The 18,374-nt window shown below is 42.6% G+C and overlaps 1 protein-coding gene across 1 annotated transcript in view; it reads right to left on the bottom strand.

The window, feature by feature from the left end:
- The window catches only part of ITGAV (integrin subunit alpha V), a 447,435-nt gene extending 431,602 nt beyond the window's left edge, over window positions 1-15,833 (bottom strand). The window contains exon 1 of the mRNA XM_069225776.1: window positions 15,269-15,833. Within this exon, the coding sequence (XP_069081877.1) occupies window positions 15,269-15,450 (182 nt within the window). The 5' untranslated portion in view covers window positions 15,451-15,833. The remainder of the gene's footprint in view (window positions 1-15,268) is intronic.
- Between the last annotated feature and the right edge of the window lie 2,541 nt (window positions 15,834-18,374).

The raw sequence follows: 18,374 nt of genomic DNA on the forward strand, positions 1-18,374 counted from the left end.
AAGGGATTTTTAAAAGGCAAGCTGATGAACGAGTGAAAGTAATGAGCGTGACATGGGCATGGTTAAAAGCCCACAATTCTTACAACAGGTCAGAAGCGCTTGCTAGCTCGACTTAGAAATACAAGTTATTCCCAAACTGCCCCAACACGCACCAGACAAAGAACCCTAGGGCAGAGGATGTGGAGTAAGGGCCAGAGCTGCCAACTTTGGAGCTGGGGAACACAGTTCAAGTCATGGCGCCGGCTCAACATCCTGTGATTCTGATCATATCACTCAATCTCCCCTTGCTACCAAAAATGAGCGTGTTCTTGTGTAACATAACCGGTGTTCGCTATATAAAACTGCAAAAAATAAAATAAAGCGCTGCAATACCTTCGTATTGAGTTTGCGCCACATAAAACTGCAAATAAATAAGTAAGACCCCGCAGACATTGCAAAGAAACAGCTAGATGTCCAAAAACGTGGAAGAAACAATATAGAGGAATGAGAGCAAAGTGGTGAGGCAAAAGAAAGTAAGAGAGTATGGGGCAAGCTACCACAGTGGCACAGAAGTTAACAAGCAGGATGAGGGTGATTGGGTGTCGGGAAAAACAAGAATATGGTGTGGGAAAAGTCTGATTTAGGCGCTATGGACGAAGCAGTAGGGTGGATGTACAGTGCCCCCAAGCTCGGTATTGTAGGCACATTGGGCCACAGGATCAGGCAACCAAGAAAAAAAATTCTTCCAAAGAACAGATAAACACAACAAAGTGTAATAATACAGTAGTTAGTGCCTGCTCCCAAAGAGGAAAAGGAGGGACAAATAGGCATGACTGACCACTAGCAAGTAAGGATTTTAAAATGACACTGAAACAAACAAAGGAAATGGCTTTAAGCCCACAGAAGTAAGTATACTAAAAGTATACAAGAGGCTGTACGCTTACACTCGACCTAATAAGAATACTGAACTCAAAACTGGAAGCCATCACCTTTAGGCTGAGAAAAATCAATGATAAGTGTTGTAAATGTTTATGCAAAATGAGGTCTGCAGTAGAACTTGAAAGGCATCCTGGAAAGGATAAGCGCCTTCTCTCAAAAAAAAAAAAAAAACACGACAGGCCTTCCACTGCCAGAAAATGATTTCTGTTGGGACACTGGCGGCACATCAGACGATGTGCTGGAAAGGAAGGGTACTTTGACGAGCCTTATGTGTGTGCATCATTTTAAAACATGGTAGAATAGAGGCAAGTGTCTTAAACGTTTTCTGTGCAAAAGAACTGCTAATATCAACATGGCATTATTACAAAAATGATGTTCATAGAGCAAACCTAAAAAAAATTTAACATTACGAGGAGAGATGAAAGTTAAAATAATCTGCTCCAAATGGATGGTAAAGGCAATGTTGAAATGACATCCCTTTTTAGAAACAAAATAGCTGGTGGTGGTGATGGGGGTGGGGGAAATGTGCCATTACAGTATGTTGGAGAAAGTTTAAGAGCAGGCTCAGGGTCATGAAAGCTAAGAGCTCGTAAATTCTATAATCTCTGCAGTTGGGAGAGCCACTAGTAGAGGCCCTTAAGATTTACTTTACAAATTTTGCGTCTTTTTGATTTGTTGTCTCCTCAGTTGTCAATCATTCCCTGGGGCTGAGAAGATGCACCCTCAAGCAAAGGTGGCTGCTTGCTGGTTTGATCCAGACCAGATGTGCAGCTATCACAGCCTGCTTACACACACTGACACAGAAAGAACGAGATAAGGCAGTGGTAAGAAGGAGAGGAAAAAGATATAATTTATGGTGAAGGGCAAGAAAAATACACGCTTGCCAAAAGATGGAACTCCTTGGGTGTGGCTGCGAAACTGTGGAATTCTGCAAAGCAATATTCAACAAACATATTGTATATGTTTTTGAAGTAAGCACATGCCCATTTCTACCTTGGCCACCCTAGTTGACATATTTTAAACATAACTGACTCTTTTCTATTGCTTGCTTCCATAATATGCTTTAGTGCTCTAACCTTATCCAAGATTTTATCCAAAAAAGGACTGGTAGAAGATTTAATTGAAGAGGGGCGAGTAATCTTTTAGGGTCAGCTCCACTACAACCTGCATCCCTTCATGCACAGAAAATTACCAGAAGACATAGTAAAGTTGCTTGATGACTTCTTTCCGAGGCACCGTGTGTTATTTGTTAAATTGCCCATGCAGTGAAAACACAGGACATGACCAGGACTAACTGCCACTAAGTGGCCTGGTATTGTGTATAACAACCTTCAACAAACTTACCCCCTGGAATATAAAAGGTGCTGGCAAAACCTAATAAAGAACATTGAACAAATACCAGTTAATGGGGGAAATCAGTCAGATGAGCCACCCTAGGTTGATATGCAGGGACTGGAAACTGGCAATTTTCAAAAGCTCCCATGACAAACAGTCTATTTTCCAGATACAATGACATATAATATACAATACAATTCAATTACATAAATAGTGCATGGTCTATGGTGCAGTAACCACTGTGCAATATATAAGAGCAAATGTGGACAAAAAGCATTAACAAAACATCTGGCAAACATATGAGAGAGATCCCATAGCTAGACATATAGGCTAAAGACTAGTGCTACTGATTTGTATCCCTCAGCCCAGAGAAGGTTAGTACAGATATAAATGCAATAGACACTTCTGTGCCAGCAGCTTAGTTCATCATCTATTTGTTGCAGGCCCTATCACAACTTACCTGTGTGTCTGGGTTTGGAGTGATTGTTCATACAGATAACAATGATTGTTAGTGAGGACTTCCAATTCTTGTCCTACAGGTCCCTTTTAATACTGCAACCCAGTTAGGCAGTTAGCTAAACTGTCCTGTATCTGTCAATATAAATGTGTTGGATTGAGCTCTTCCCCCAAAACTACTACCCAGAGTGTTCCTGTGTCCAACTAAAAATGTATTAACCAAGCCAGATTTAGGTATTCTTTCCTGGAACGTTGCAGGGCTAAATCAATGCATAAAATATCTTGGGGTAATTACACCTTAATTCATGCTCTATACTGTTTCCATTTTCAGGAAATATGGACGACTCTGAATGGTGGTAATAAAGAGGGGCTAGCTAGTTCTTAAGTTCCAGATAAGACTTGTGGTAAAGGGTGACCTTCAGGAAGGATGGGGGTATTATCTGGGTTAATGTTCCTCTTGCTTGTGTTGGAAAAAGTGTAGAAACTTGAACAAGGCATTTATTGTATCTGCTCATCACCACTTCAGTGGGAAGGATCGAGTTGCATTTGATCTATGTTTACAACGTGGATTGCCAAAGTACCAGAGAAGGAACCATTAATAATACTAAGTGACTTTCATGTAGCACTATCATCTCATTTATCAATGATGTGGACGTAAAATGGCTTGACAAACTGTTGGAAATACCTCAGATTCTAAGGCAGGATGTCAACTGCATGGCCTTTTAAAAAACCATGACCTTCAGGTTTTACATACAAGGTAAGGAAGTGGCTTGCTTTGAAAACAGCAGCTATTGATAATAAAACACATGCTATCTGGTATATTGTTAACTGGAGTCTCAAACTATAACTGCATTCGCTTGTTTGAATATATGCCATGTTAGATCACTTCACTTCCCTTTTCTTAATAAGTATGTTGGATCTAGGCAGATGCTCCAGGAGGGTAAGGTTTTATTATCAAATAATTCTGTGGCATCTGCTGAGAATCATAATAATCTACACTTGGGCTGGGAACTAGAACATTAAATGAGACAGATTTTGCTTTAAGATCACTGAAGAGAATGCAAGGTTTACAACAAGATTCTGTGCAAGCTGATCTACTTCTATCAGATTTGACAATATGGCCCCCTTTCTTAACAAACAGTTATAATGCAAAATAGAATCTCTCATTATACCAGAAAAAGAAGTGTACAGTAATAGTTCCCTTCAGTGAAAAGAGGGCCAAAGGCCTAGCAGGGAGCTAGCGTCACATCTCGTTATCAGTTTTTACCTCTAAAACAATTGGAAAGGTCTTACTAAATATGATTTTAAAGTGGCTGGAAGATAACAATATGCTGTCTGCTTCCCAAGCAGGATTTTATAAAGGTCACAGTACCTTTGCCCAAATCTTAAAGCTGTATCTCATCATCCATTAATATATGGCTGCAAGAGAGGAAAACTTATAGCTAGTCTTCAATGACCTAGAAGATGCATTTGATTCTATACATTTTTCACTTCCCTGCTCAAAATTATGAAGACCGCCACAGCCAAACATCTAAAAGTATTACATCCTAAGAACTCAGTTAGGGTTTGCTTTGGTAGAGAAGCTGAATTGCATTATTACATTCTCGTGCACTTAGAAGAAGTGCACCAGTGCTGTGTGTGAACACCACACATTTTCATTTGTTCAATGTTGACCTTGGAGGAACCTTTAGAAGAGAAAATATTGATGTTCTTATGATAAATAGTTTACAATTCCCGGTGATCCTCCTTGCGGACAATATTATATTTCTAACATGCACTGTATTTACCATTTAAAGACTGTCCCATGATTTGCAGGCATTGTGTCAATAAGAAGCTAGTGATCAATAAATCACAAACCAAGGTGATTGTACTTCGGAAACCACGTAGATTACATTGACTTCTCTGTATAGAAGGTTTTCTAACTCAGTGTGCTAAAAGATTTGATTACTTAGGTCTTCAGTTTGTTAACAACCTCTCATTGGTTTCACATTTGCAGAAGGCAATGAATACACTGGTAGTCACAAAAGTGGCTATTAATAGTGTTAATAAAAAGATCTGGACGTTGTCTATGAAGCTTGAGGTTTATAAGGCCAATGCAGTCATTGCATCCTTGTAAGGCCAACTGTAATGCTACTAGCAAAACATAATTCAAGATATTCTAGAGCTTAATCTTTTGAAACGTTGGCCACTCTACCAAGACTGTTCATCTGTGTAAGAGAAGAATTTGGAATATGATTGATTAGGCAAATTGATGGCCTGAAGCCGTTATTGATTTGGCTAAGGACATGGCGTAATCTGTTGGTGATACCCAAGTAGCAACGCTGAGAGAGATTATGCCCCTGGAGATCAAAATAGCATGGTTAGGAAACGCAAAAGGGATGCTACTTGTGCTCAAATGCCTCAGTTCTGGGATCCTGGAAAATGTTGCTCCAAACAGCAAAGTGATTTCTAAGACAGCTTACTGGTGTGGATGTCTAGAATGCAAGTGAGACTAAATTCACCTTGTTTACCAAAGCGTCATTTTACAGAGTTCTTACAGTGTAGCAATTGCAGATGTTTCACAATAGCTTAGCTACGTAGAAATAAAAGTATTTTATGAAAGCAAACTTTACCTAGGTCTGATAACTGTTCTGCATTATCGGCATTTGTACCTGAAATGAAAGCTGGGTATTCCTCAATTAACTCTACAGACAATTAAATGGCGACAGAAGGACTATAGTGCACATTCTGATTTTTGCCTAACCTGTGGCCGCTGTTCAGTAACCATTCCTCAGTCTATGATTTCTGCCCTGGGTATTGCCGTTCTGGGAAACAATGGCTATTACAGATTTTAAAGGAAATGAATACAAGGCATTTTAGTGCCCCAGTTTAAACCCTTTTAGAAGTGACCACGTGAAATTAATTTTGAATGTTTCAAATTTCATCTGGAAGTCATTAATAGGGAGATCTGTTGTTTTCCCAAAGACTGTATTCTCATAGCACCTGTGGTATGGCTTGCCAAGCAGAATACAGCTCTGCTTTCTGTTGTGGTAGCAATGTACTATGCCTAATGTAACTAATGAATTTTGAAATGTGACCCTAAAATGATTCGTTCTGTATGAATGATTTGAAGGATTTTTTGTAAATTTCTACATACAGCAATTTGTCTGACTGTCCCTTAAAATATGTTACAATAAAAAATAAATACATAAAAAAACAAATACAATACAAATACATATAAATATAAAATACAGAGCTTGTTACGGAATCAATAACCAGACCACAAGCGCAATAACATCCTCAGCCAAACCACTCAAAGTATGTGAGAATGCCCGCTCAGCGAAGAGAATGAGGCAGCATGTCAGGTAACACTCTGCAGGACAAAATGGCATCTACACCACTCTATCAGCGAGGAACAAACTACACTTTAGTACAGTGGTTCCCAACCTTTTGACTTCTGTGGACCCACACTTTATCATTACTGGAACACGGGGAGCCCCACTGAATCATTATTGGAATCCGTTCCGGGGACCCTTCCACTGAGTCATTGCGGACCCCCATGGGTCAACGGACCACAGGTTGGGAACCACTGCTTTAGTATATTACAAAGCATAAACAACAGCTACTATGGAGATTGACTTAAACTCTGCTAGATGTGTTTAGGAATGCTGTTTATTCATTCAAAACACTGTTACAAAATGGCAGCTGCGACATTTATAAATAATGTGAACCAGTCAAAATAAAACTTCAACTGACGATTAAGAAATGTGCACGTTTAGCATTATTTTGCCTCAAATCATTTGGGTTAGTGGATGTCTCCAAATCGTTATTTAAATCCTCTTGCCATTACATTATCCTAAAGAGTAGAGTAGATTGCATCACCAAAATGGTGGCCGGTGTAATACATCATCTGAGAAAAAGTCTGATTATTCTCCTACCAGGCACGCTTAAAACGAAACAGTGAAGCAAAAATGTTCCTTGGCATTTTGTACTTCCAAATCCCTGCTTCAGCCCTCCCACCAACATCTTTACATCGTACATAAAATAAGAATGGGTCCGTGGCCAATAAATGGATAAAAACTAAAGGCTATCTTGCTTGCCCTCAAGCTACACCTCCACATAATGAGCCTTTAAATACATAGTGACCAGTTTGCTTACACTCATGAACCTGGTGACTGCTTCATAGCATTATGCGCAGTGGTGACCCTCAATATTTTGAGCAGGGGCTGCAGAGCGCTTGGTGCTTGTGCGTTCAAAACCTTCTTAGAAGAGGTTAGCACCTAGGGCATAGTTGCTTAGTCTGTGGATCGGATACTCCAAATAATAATTACCTCGTCGGTAACATCTACTTCTCAGCAACAAAAGAATCAACTCAAAAAACAGGCCTTTGAGAGACGTGGAATATCACCTCAGTGAGAAAGGGGTCAGTAGTCACATATTCACTCGCTCATCCATCCACCTACACCAGATCTGTTGGTAACCTATCAGTCACTCATGCTTAACTGGACATGTTCTCGCTGCACCTGGTCCATTGCTCACTATATCTGTTTTCAACTGGTTTTCATTTTTTTGGGAGGGAGACTTTTAATATAGGTAGGACAGCCTAACAGAGGGAACTACATATGATATAAGGGGCATACTTCAAACAAACTAGGGAACACATAACTGTATAACCAGTGAACAGTACTATTCTCAGACGCTTCCCACTGCTACATATGGAAAAAAGTGATGAAGCATTGGAGCATACTACTTTACATAGGTGAGGGTTCATCATACTATGTGATTCCATGAAAGTACGGTAATTCCATAAGAGGACTGGCTGGTTTGTCCACGAGTGCTGTAATTTTTGTATTTTTAAGTTTGTTTACAGAGAGAACACAACAGTTCTTTAACTCCTCGAACTTCCTCTTTCGTTTGTTAAGTACCTGTATGCACCTATCCTGTATGTATGAGAGACTCATGGTGTGTTCCTCCAGCTACTGCCACCTTTCCTGTACATATTCGTTATGTTAGGGAAGGTTGCACTGCTGCTGTTTATGTTGTACCTTTGTTGTGAAGTTTTGTATAAAACTTCCACTACACAATGGATAAAAAAATTCCTGTTGCCAATGCTTGTTTTAATGCATAATGTGAATGAAAGAGTGAACCCACGCAAAATATGTGAGCAGGATTCAGTGTTTACTATTGGTGTTATGTGTAAAACAAGCAATTATTGAACTGGACTAAACAAATACGTATTTAAAAAAAAAAAAAAATAGCTCCATGTCATGTATAACACCTTCGGCCACTTCTGGCATTTTAGACAACAATATTTTGTGGTTTTCAGCCCATAATTACAGCGGTAAAAGCAAAAAATTAAGCATCAAAATGAAAAATGTTGGTGGCTAAAATGCCAGGAATGGCTGATGGTATATCTCGGAAAACTTGTGAAATGCATACCAACATTTAGTTCCTGACATTCTGCCTTTTTTCCTGCATGCAATCAAAAGTTAAACAGCCCCGGTTGGTGAGAGGTCAGGGACAGCCGTTCAGAAGTAGATTAGAGTTTTCACTGCTAGTGGGTTAACACTCCTTGAAAACGCAAACCGCCATACAAAAAAAGACCTTATTTAGTAGATCGCCGCTCAAGCCGCAGCAGCTGGGCGTGTCTGAAGAGACGCGGAGAAGTATAAACATTGTGCTGGCACCAGGCTCTTCCGGGGCGAAAACTCGACCTAGCCACTGGTGTGCTTTGTGTGGAACACGCTGCCTTGAACAGGCGCAGCACGTGCTGCCCCGAAAACGCAGACAGTATGCGCACAAGACTCGCCGCCTCAATGTGTGCGACCTTAGACAAACATGTTAGTGCTGCAAGCGCAGAGCAGGAGACGGCTGACTCAGCTGTAATCGTTTCCTAATGTAATTGGGAATCCGACCATACAAGGCTTTGTTGGACAGCTAGAGCGCGTAGTGTCCTTTCCTATGAGCCACTGGCAGCCTGGATAGTCCGCCGAGGGCAAGAGAGGCCAGAGGCGTCGGGGCATTTCTTAAGCGGCCTTGCCGTGGAGCGCAGCTGAGCAGGACTCTATGGCATCTTCAGCTCTACTCTTAGCACAAGCGGGGGCCGCTCGGTCACTAACAGGTAGCGGAGGTCAGATCCAGAACAGGAGCTCGAGACAGCATTATGAGCTCCTTCCTGGCTCATATATTTCAGCTTCTCCACAGAGATTTCCATAATAAAGTAGATGATGCCAAATGTTCGCATCTAGCAGATACATATCAGAGAAGGGGTAAGAAATAAGCATTAAACAGCAGCAGAGACAGGTGTGTCATGCACGTTATGAGCGCGGGCTCGGACGCCCTCGTCTGTAGGTGGTCCAGCAGTGGGTCAGCCGGTTCCCAGACCCTCTCGGGAAGGCCAAACGTCCCGCGGTGCTAAAGGCAGCAGCGCAGTCTAGGCGCACCAAAAAGTAAAACTGCCCTGGTTATGTTGGTCTGGCAGATCTACAAGAGCATGTGCGAGACCTCTGCTACCCCCTCCCAGTCTGACTTCCGGAATTCACGTTCTCACTGGTTTGACCTCAATTTCCCTTCATAGCAATACTCTGTAGCCCTGCTGAAGATACACACACTCTTCAAATAACAAAGGTCAGACTGTCATTGAAGAGAACACTAACAAACAATTCACTTTTGTCTCATGGACCCCGGTGGGGCTAGTCAACACAGCTGTATTCCCGCCATCTATTCCCACCGTTTAAAGCACGATGCTTGCGATGCCTGGAGCTGGAGTCAAATCTCTTGCTATTTCGTGGATTGCTGTGCTGGGGACAAGCAATGCCCTGAGAGGAAGTGAACCCACTCACCCTTCAGCCTCTAGGCTAAGCTGTGCCAGTATCTGAGCGATAGTAGCCAGAATCTGGGAAACGAAACCAGCCGGTTAGTTTCCTGCACACTTCAAGTGACCTTAGGTGCGCTAAAAAGTGCAGGAATTGGGCCTATGCTTCGGTAAGGATGGCAGGGCAGACAGTAAGATGAAGGCCATTTTCTCTGCACAGACTTTACTTTGCCTCAACGTGTGCACTGGCAAGTCACTCAAGAGTTAGGCGGTGAATACCACAATTCTATCCCCTGCCAATAAACTGACCTCTTAAGCCAGTGATACTCAAAGTAGGGTCCGGGTGCGCATGCGGCCCTGTGATCTGGTCAGGATCTTATCTCAGCACTAACACTGAGAAGGAAGTTAACTAAAAAGACAAGCTCTTATTTAAAGGTTAATTGAAGTTAAAGAAGGGAAGCATTTAAGTCATCCCACACCAGCTAACTTTAAAAATAAATGTGTTTCTAAAGGTATCCTGCAGCAAACATGTAAAAGGTATTTAAAATTCCAAAGAGTATTTCATTAACATGCAGAACTGTGTCCCCTTAGTACATCACCTTATATTATATCAGTGCATCCTATGAACAGCCACCCTGCTGGCATCAATGCGCCCTCGGTCACATCGCAGACAATATCTTTTGGCCCCTGGAATAATGTTTGTGAGTACCCATGTCTTAAACTATCAGCAGAGGGCACTGATGGATAAGAGTTTATGAGGGACGTTAAATAAAAACTCAAGAATACCGGATAAGCAGGTGCACTCTTTCGCCAAGGATATAAATACTTAAATGTATCTTTTTAACCTAGCAACATGATATCAAGTCATCGGTTAATCGTCTTTTTAACGTTTGAGATATGTGTCTAACACTCTACACGGATGTGCGAATGCCAGGTCTGCAGCTATGACATGCTATGTTCAAACATGAAACCGATTAGGACTGCAGTCATATGTAATCTAAATTACATATAGACAAAATCCTGTGTGAATTGTGTCATGTTGGGTACCACTGGAGAGGGTAGTGTTGCCATTTTCCTGCTGTTATATCCTTGAGGATGCGGAGTACAAGGGCTGTGTGTACTTCAGAAGGAAACGGTTTATATATTTACTGTAACACATAAACGGTACATAATTAACAATAGACCATTTCATAAGCAACTTTGCTCTCAAGTAGCACAGGATTCAGTGATTGGCTACATCCTGCATCACAGGTATTTTGGTGGTAATGGTAGCTCGCGCTCATACGCGGACTGGCCATTAACTCGACCTGCTCACCTGATTTGTCGGGCTGGGTTGAAGGGTTCGGGGCTGCTCACAGGAAGGATAAGGCTTATTTTACCGTAAGAGTTCACATTTTTCATTAGCATTGCTAAACGCAAAACCTCGGTTCTACAGCTCCTTTTTACAGGACACCTGCTGTGCTGAAGCTCCTCCTTCCCACTACCCTGTAAACAAACTGTCCACTCACAGGCACCTCTGTGCAACTCCTAGGGCCCCGAGGGCACATCCAGCCCGGCCCCACCGAGGCCTCTGTGTTTGCCCGTGCTTAAGCATGAGATGTTTTCTAGGTCTTACTAATATCACAGCACACTGTTTCCAACAAGACCCGGTAAATGCAAGAACCACTGGGACACAGCGACTCAGCAAGGTCTCATACTTCAGCCTGCACCTCCCTGCTCTGAGCTGGGGCTTAGACATGCATAAGGGTGAAGAAACAGCCGAGCAGCCACCGACACCGGCCAGATCTGCAGGAGAAGTGAGTTGGAGCATCCAGCTCTCGTTGCTCCCTTCTCCATCCCATAGGTCACAAGAACAATCTTGGCCGAGGGTTCAAGCTATCCTCTTTATCTAAGCCGGACTAAAAAAATAGCAGCACCATTTTGAGCTGGTAGTCTCTCGATAAGTCCCAGTCTTTAGCCCACCCCGCCTCTCCAGAAGAGATCTCAGACAGGATTAAAAGTGGGGCAGCCCCAGAGAAGCACTGAGCTACACCGCAGAAGCAAGACGGATCTTCAGCTGTCGCCTTTGACAATCGCAATCCTTGACTGAAAGAGCCATGTTGACCTGGGGTGAAACAGAGTGGTTCACCACAAGGATCCATGAAAAATAAAGCACCACCTTGGAATGTAAGCATCTCCACCAGCTGCAACTACTCCATTTGCAGCCTACCTCTACAAGAGGACCCTTAGCTAGTCACAAAACTAAGGTACTCCCAAAGAGGGAAGTGCGTAGCACAGTAAGGACACTACTGTTTATCATTCAGTCACTTTGTCTGAGTCACTGACCTTGCAAGGCTTCTCTTCCTCCACTCCCAACTTGAGCTTCAGCATTCCTAACCACTGTGTCCACTCTCCCAACCCACGAATAATCTACTACCTAGGGTTATGTCTACCCCAAGCTCGCAACTGCCCCCCCAACACCAACTCCCAGCCAAATGCACTCAATCTTCATGCCTCACTCCATTATCTTTACCCTCATCTACCTCTTGACACCCACTGCCCCCACCTACTGCTATGAGGCGTATTCTCATTCTTGCACCCCATAGCTCACAATTCCAGTAAATGCATGGATCCTTGTCAATCTACCTACCATCATTGGACAGAAACCATCATCATCATTGTGTAGGGCGAGCTCCCAGCCCAGGCAGGTTTAAAACTCAGACTCTCTGGTGCCACCTTGAGGTTTTCACCACCTTGGGCATGGGATCCCACAATACACTTACGATACACTTCGGAATGTCACCAACACTAATGGGCACATCCTTAAATGGCCTTCATCACTCTAGAGCAAGCACAGCTAAGAAGTCAAACTAAGCTGTTTTCTATCCAACCCCTTAGTGGTCACATGTGGGATCTCAGAAGACACAACCCACTTTTTCATTCTTTTTAATTTTATTATAATCCACTTCCTGGCTCTCGTCCGAGAACAAGGTTCTCCTCTAATTTCTAAAATTGATAACATACTACTCCACATGAACGCTTGTGTTATTGGCTACTGCTTTTCTTAAGGGCCAAACAGCCTAGATAACATCAAAGGGTGTGTGAGCAAGACCAGTCTAAAATTCAATGAGCAAAAATATATATTGCCTTCTTCCCCAAACACTGCCTGTGCAATATTCACTCACCTACTGTCTCACTTAAACATTTAACAGTCTGTTGAACTGAGCCAACCACAAGCTGCTCTCCACTCACAAATCCTGCGTCAAATCGGAACACAAAATATTGTTGGTGCAAGAATCCAGAGTTTAGAATAGAACAGCAGTCTTCAAACTGGGGGGGAGGGGGGCCTTGGGGAGGCATAAATGATCCCAGGGTGGGCATCACGCTCTGGCCAAGAGAAGAATTATGCTGCTATTAGGGCTTTGTTTTAAACTGAAAAAATGAGCAGCAGTAAACCGCTCTGTAATGAGCCATCACTAATATGTTTTGTCATTTATATCCAAGTTGGGAGCTATGTGTCAAAAGGGAGGAGACTCCAAATACTCTTCAAAACCTCCACCCAACGACCCCTTCTAAAATTCACACTGTGGATTCTTTTGCACCTTAGTGAGGCCTATCAGACTAGAATAGTATGTTTGGCACGACGTATCTGATTGCATTTTTAAAACAGTAACAGAACTTAACTGCTAAATTTAAATAAGTCTACACATGGTTAAACATCACCAATTTCAGAGATTAATTGTGAAAAGGGGGGTGGTTTTTTTCCACTAGGGGGCGCGGCATTAGAAAGTTTGAAGACCACTTGTTTAGGACAATCAGTCGGCCCAATTCCGAGCAAGGCTAACTCGTGAGTCCTTCAGGAAGGGCCCGGATCCTTCCCCTTTCCGTGTGTCAGTGCTGACTGACACTACCTCTCCACTTCAATGATTTTCTATTGCTGCATTTCCAGGATGAGTGACTGTCACTTGTCTTGAACTGAACCATAGCTTATCTACAAGTCAGTGTCTAGCATTTAGGGCTCAGCATGCTACATGAGGTTATTCTGCAGGCAACACAAACGAAATACAATCTTGCAGAGAACCCGCCATGTAGAATTTACCAGCAGAGGAGGAATGATGAGTACCCACTGTATTCAACTGACTCCAGGATCATAGAAGGCCTCTCCTTGATGTCCTACGGGGACTAGCAAACTATTTTCGCTATTTCCGGATCCCAGAGGATGACAGCCCATCTCGGGGGGCTTGTGTTTTAGAGGGGGTATGTTTCATTTTTTGTTGAACAAGGGACATTTCATGTGTTGTGGATTCTTTCACAAAATTGGAAGTATGCTTCTGCCTTGTACTGGCAGGATTTGCAGCACACACGATGTATGCCTCTGATGAGTGAAATGTTTGCAGACCCCAGGAAGGGTGTATCGCATTTTCTGGTGCTCAAATGCTGCACAAATGAATGCGTGTGTATGATGCAAAACATCTCCTGCGTTATCCGGATGCCGGAGATCAGAGTAGGAAGCGAGACCAAGCTGATTAAAATGGGAAGGGGGGGGGGGGGGGGTGGGGGGGGAGAACTGGAGGCGAAGACCAGGCGGGTGCCAGTCTTGTGTTGAACTGAAATTCCCTTCATAAGGGGTCAGGGCTTCAGCCTCATCTCATCTTCAACCCCTCTCCACCTCACAGCACATTGCATACTTAAATTAAACAAACATTGATACAGCCAACAGGTCTGCAGCTGACTTTCAGCCTTTTGACTTTGTCAATTCTTTCGTCAATGATTTTTATTTAAAAAAAATAGTTTTGGATGAGCTGCTGGGCGTTCAACAATATGGAAAAAACACTAGCTAAAAGCTAAATTATGTTGGACTCAAAAAGCATACATTGCCAAAATAGTCCCCGGCAGTGAATGGAACTCATGCGAGTGTTAATGTGTTCAATGTGAAAGAATGGAACGCTTCACCCACAGTGAAGGAAGTCGAAATGTAGACTGACCCATTGCCCCATAGTCTCTGCTATAGTGTGCGGAAGAAAAAGGTGAATGACACAACCACCTCTATAAGTATTTAAGTATTATATATATATATATATATCTATATATAAACGTTTTCGTGTAATCAAAGGGTCTTTGCTAACGCCAGCCCTACAAACAGCAACATATCTATAATCGAATAATGTGTTTTTGTTACACAGGGCACAATTATAGCATGAAATTGTGTGTTCAAGATATGTTGTCAGCGCCCCTGTGTGCACCGCTGAGAGTTTGTAGCAGCGAAGTTAGCGAGAGATTAAAGGGACAAGGTCGGAAATGTATCAGTCGGTGTAGACATCATGCCGGAGAGCCGAAGGGCGTGTGAACTGGCGTACATCCAGAGGTGGGTCAGGGTGGGATACAGTGAGCCAAGCACAGAGTGCGGGGTTAAGAGAGGGAAGGGGAATTCCACCCCCGCACACTATTCCGTGAAACCACACCTTCCAACAGCCTTCCTGGCAGCGTAGTCGTCACTTATATGATGGGCTTTGAAGCTGAGCTGAAAAGACTCAGACGCCCCTCAGAATGCCTGTTGGAGTATAGTCATGTTACTGTTAATCTCTACAGAGTTGAGGTCTACATTTCAATTATAGCTTCATCTGCAGGATTCCAGAGAGACTAACAGAGGCAGCTCTCTCCCTCGCAGTACGCGTAGGCTACACGTAGTTACAACTAACATCTGAAACTGCGCTGCACGTTATCCAAAACACTTCACAGCACAATACATCACTCGACAACTGCATGCACAGAGTCGGCAGTACTCACGATGTAGGATCGGGGGCATAGAAATCCACGGCAAACCCAAAGTAACTGCCCGGGTTACCCGAGTACACGGTGGGCCGGTCTATGGCCAGATTGAAGGAGATGCCGGGCCCGAGGAGAGGCAGGAGGAAGGCGAGCCGAGCCAGGGAGATAGCCGAAGATTCGGCGGCGAGGCTCCGAAGCATCCTGGCGGAGCCCAAGCAGGCAGAGCAGGGAACCAGCAGACGCACTGCCTCTCACAGAGGCCACCTCCCACGATTTACAAAGCCAACGTGCATCCAGGGATCCGTAGTGTCAAGTCCGTACAAGTTTTATCAGCTACTGAAAGTTTGTGAAACTTTGGGCTTTTGTGGATGATGGTAAATCGGAGTTACAATAAATCACGGGGCTTTACTTTCAAAATCTTTCTCCGAAATGTACGGCTGTGGCTGCCCTGATGGTACAGATCCCGTGAATACGCCCTCCGCCCTCCACATTCAGACAGCACTCGGGATGTGTCAGACAGCGCTAAACTGTCTGTGCTGCCTCTCTCCCACTCCCTAGCTCTCGGCACCTACTGCTGGAATGCATCATTAACCGGAAGCGGGCGCCTGTAAACCCTCCGGTGATTGGCTTAAAATCGTCCGCCTGGTTGGCTAGAGGACACTATTCCCTTTCGGATTTTTGTATTGGACGTTATCTAACAATCTTATTAACAAGACTTTTAAAGATGTAAGCAAGCACATCGGTTGGGCTGGATAACAGGCTGCTCGCTTATGGGCGCTTACCTTTCAGTAAAATAACTTAATCTGAAACATAACTTTCTGAAAATTGTTTTGAGTTCTTATGCCCTAGAGGCATTCATTTTGCACGCGATTACGAAATACCGAAACTGTCGCCGACAGATATTTTAAGACGATTGTTGCTGCTGGTTGGAAGCAGGTTTCTTACATAGTAGTGGCTACGATAAATAATTATTGGAAATCTAATAGGTCTCGTCTGTGGGAACTATTGGCTTTGCCAAGTTTTTTTGTGCCATGCTGTGCAGCATTGCTAAAGAGGAATCCATGAATAAATAAATAAACCCAGCATTGACAGAGCCAGTATGCCACTCCTTTTGGACTTATTGTTTTTTCCCAGTTGTTTGAAGCAATGCTGTGCAGCGTGGCTAAAGAAGAAACAAAAAAGTGCTATGACACAACTGCAGTGTCATTTTCTAGGCACATAGTTGGATTGGTAAATAGAAAATAGTTAGTGCTAAATCATTTAAACAAGCACTTTTAAGGCAATGGGAGCTATGCAACGGGAGTTGTACGTTTATAACTGGACTTTTCTTGACACATACATTTGTCATCCCTGCCTCATAACTTGGTCTTTTCCTGCCACATAATTCCAGTGCCCTGTATATAACTAAGGCACTTCTATCTACCTCCTTCCTCTACCTGCAGCCACAAATGAAAATGGACTGCAACACCATAGGGTCTGATACTCAAACTGACGAGTTCCGTTAACATGCTTAACATGCAAGAGATTTGCATCCACTGGAAAAATACTGTTATACTATAATTTGTCTACAAAATCAAAACACATTTAGGGCCATGGAAATGCTAAAAATTCTGTATGCATCTTGGCGTTAAAACTAATTTTTATTCAAAATATTTAGCAATGCATGATCTGCAACATACGCTTATCATATTTATTATTTATTTAATTTGACTTTTTAGTCCTTCCAAATTGTATGGGTCAGTCTAAGATGTAAATTGCAGGTTAACTCAAATGGAGAAAAGTGATTGGAATTATTTTCGTGGCCGTTTGCAGCTACCAGCTGAGAATAAGTGTTTTCTTATTACACACAATAAACATTGCAAACTAAATGAGGACTTGCTTGTATTTCAGTAATAAGATACATTATAGTTTACTTTTAATCTTTATGCTACACTATTTGCAACAGAATAAAGTTCCAAACAAAATGCAGCAAACGCCGAGTGGTGTTTAACATCTTTACCAGAAATACACGTCTTCAACCTTATTTTCTTTCTTAAGCATGTATCGGGATTAATAATCTGATTACAAATGCAGAGGATGCAATTTATTATTCAAGATTATACTTCAACAGTATGCAATACAAACAATCTCTAATGTACCGGAGGTGGTGTGGAAAAATGTTCTCTTCTGAAATACAAAGTGCATTGTCAAATATGTTTTGAGCACCAAAGGCACGTATCACACCAATTTGTACCTCACAGTGATATGACATACGATCCTGCAATAGCAGAAGGAGAAAAAGGCTTTAATCTCCCAGAAAAGTAGTGAGCTGCCTTAATCACACTCAACCAACTAACATACTTGCCACCAAGTGGCACATTTCCCCCCAAAGGTGTAGATTTCCAATCTTCCCGGTCCGCAGGGCTTGAGTACAGGCTTTAACCTTGATACCTGATACAAACTAGATTGCTGGCGACGGCTTTCCAACTGTACGGGTCACCAGAATAGGATCGTGCATCTGACTGAGAGAAGATCAAGACAATGAGAGCACTGTTGAAGCAGTAGGGAGTAATTTATTTTTTCACTAAAAGACGATAGTGGCTCATCGAGCTAGAGTTCTTGCATGAACAAGATGGGCAAAGACTCCTCTCACGGGGCTGAAGCGAGCCGATTCAGAGTTGCCTAGATCAGAATTTATTTTTTTAACTGTGGTATTGCAAAGTGAATTACAGAAGATATGATAAAAAAATACAGAAATACAAAAAGCTGGAAAAAACAGTGACATTCCTTAATACAAGAATCCCAAATATCATGACAGAAAAAAGAAGAGAGGAAACAGACAGACTATCCATAAAGTGTGTTTTTTCTATCTATGTTTTAAAATAATCAATCCTTAATCTCAATTTTGTCTGAAATGTAATGTGTGACCTTGAACAGGGCAATAATGTGGTCAATAGAAAAACAATGGGAAGCTATTTATCTGGCTAGCAAAAGATGTTTTTAGCAAAGCCAGAAAAGCCATGTAACTGAGGCAACAGCCTTATGCGAACCTAGAAATAGGCCAGCGTAAGGCTGCCTGAACAGGATGCATAATACAGTCTGTTGTATGCCGGATTGCATATTGCATTTACCTTTGAGAATATTT

Source organism: Pleurodeles waltl, chromosome 3_1 (genome assembly GCF_031143425.1).
Source record: "Pleurodeles waltl isolate 20211129_DDA chromosome 3_1, aPleWal1.hap1.20221129, whole genome shotgun sequence".
NCBI classification, from domain to species: Eukaryota; Metazoa; Chordata; class Amphibia; order Caudata; family Salamandridae; genus Pleurodeles; species Pleurodeles waltl.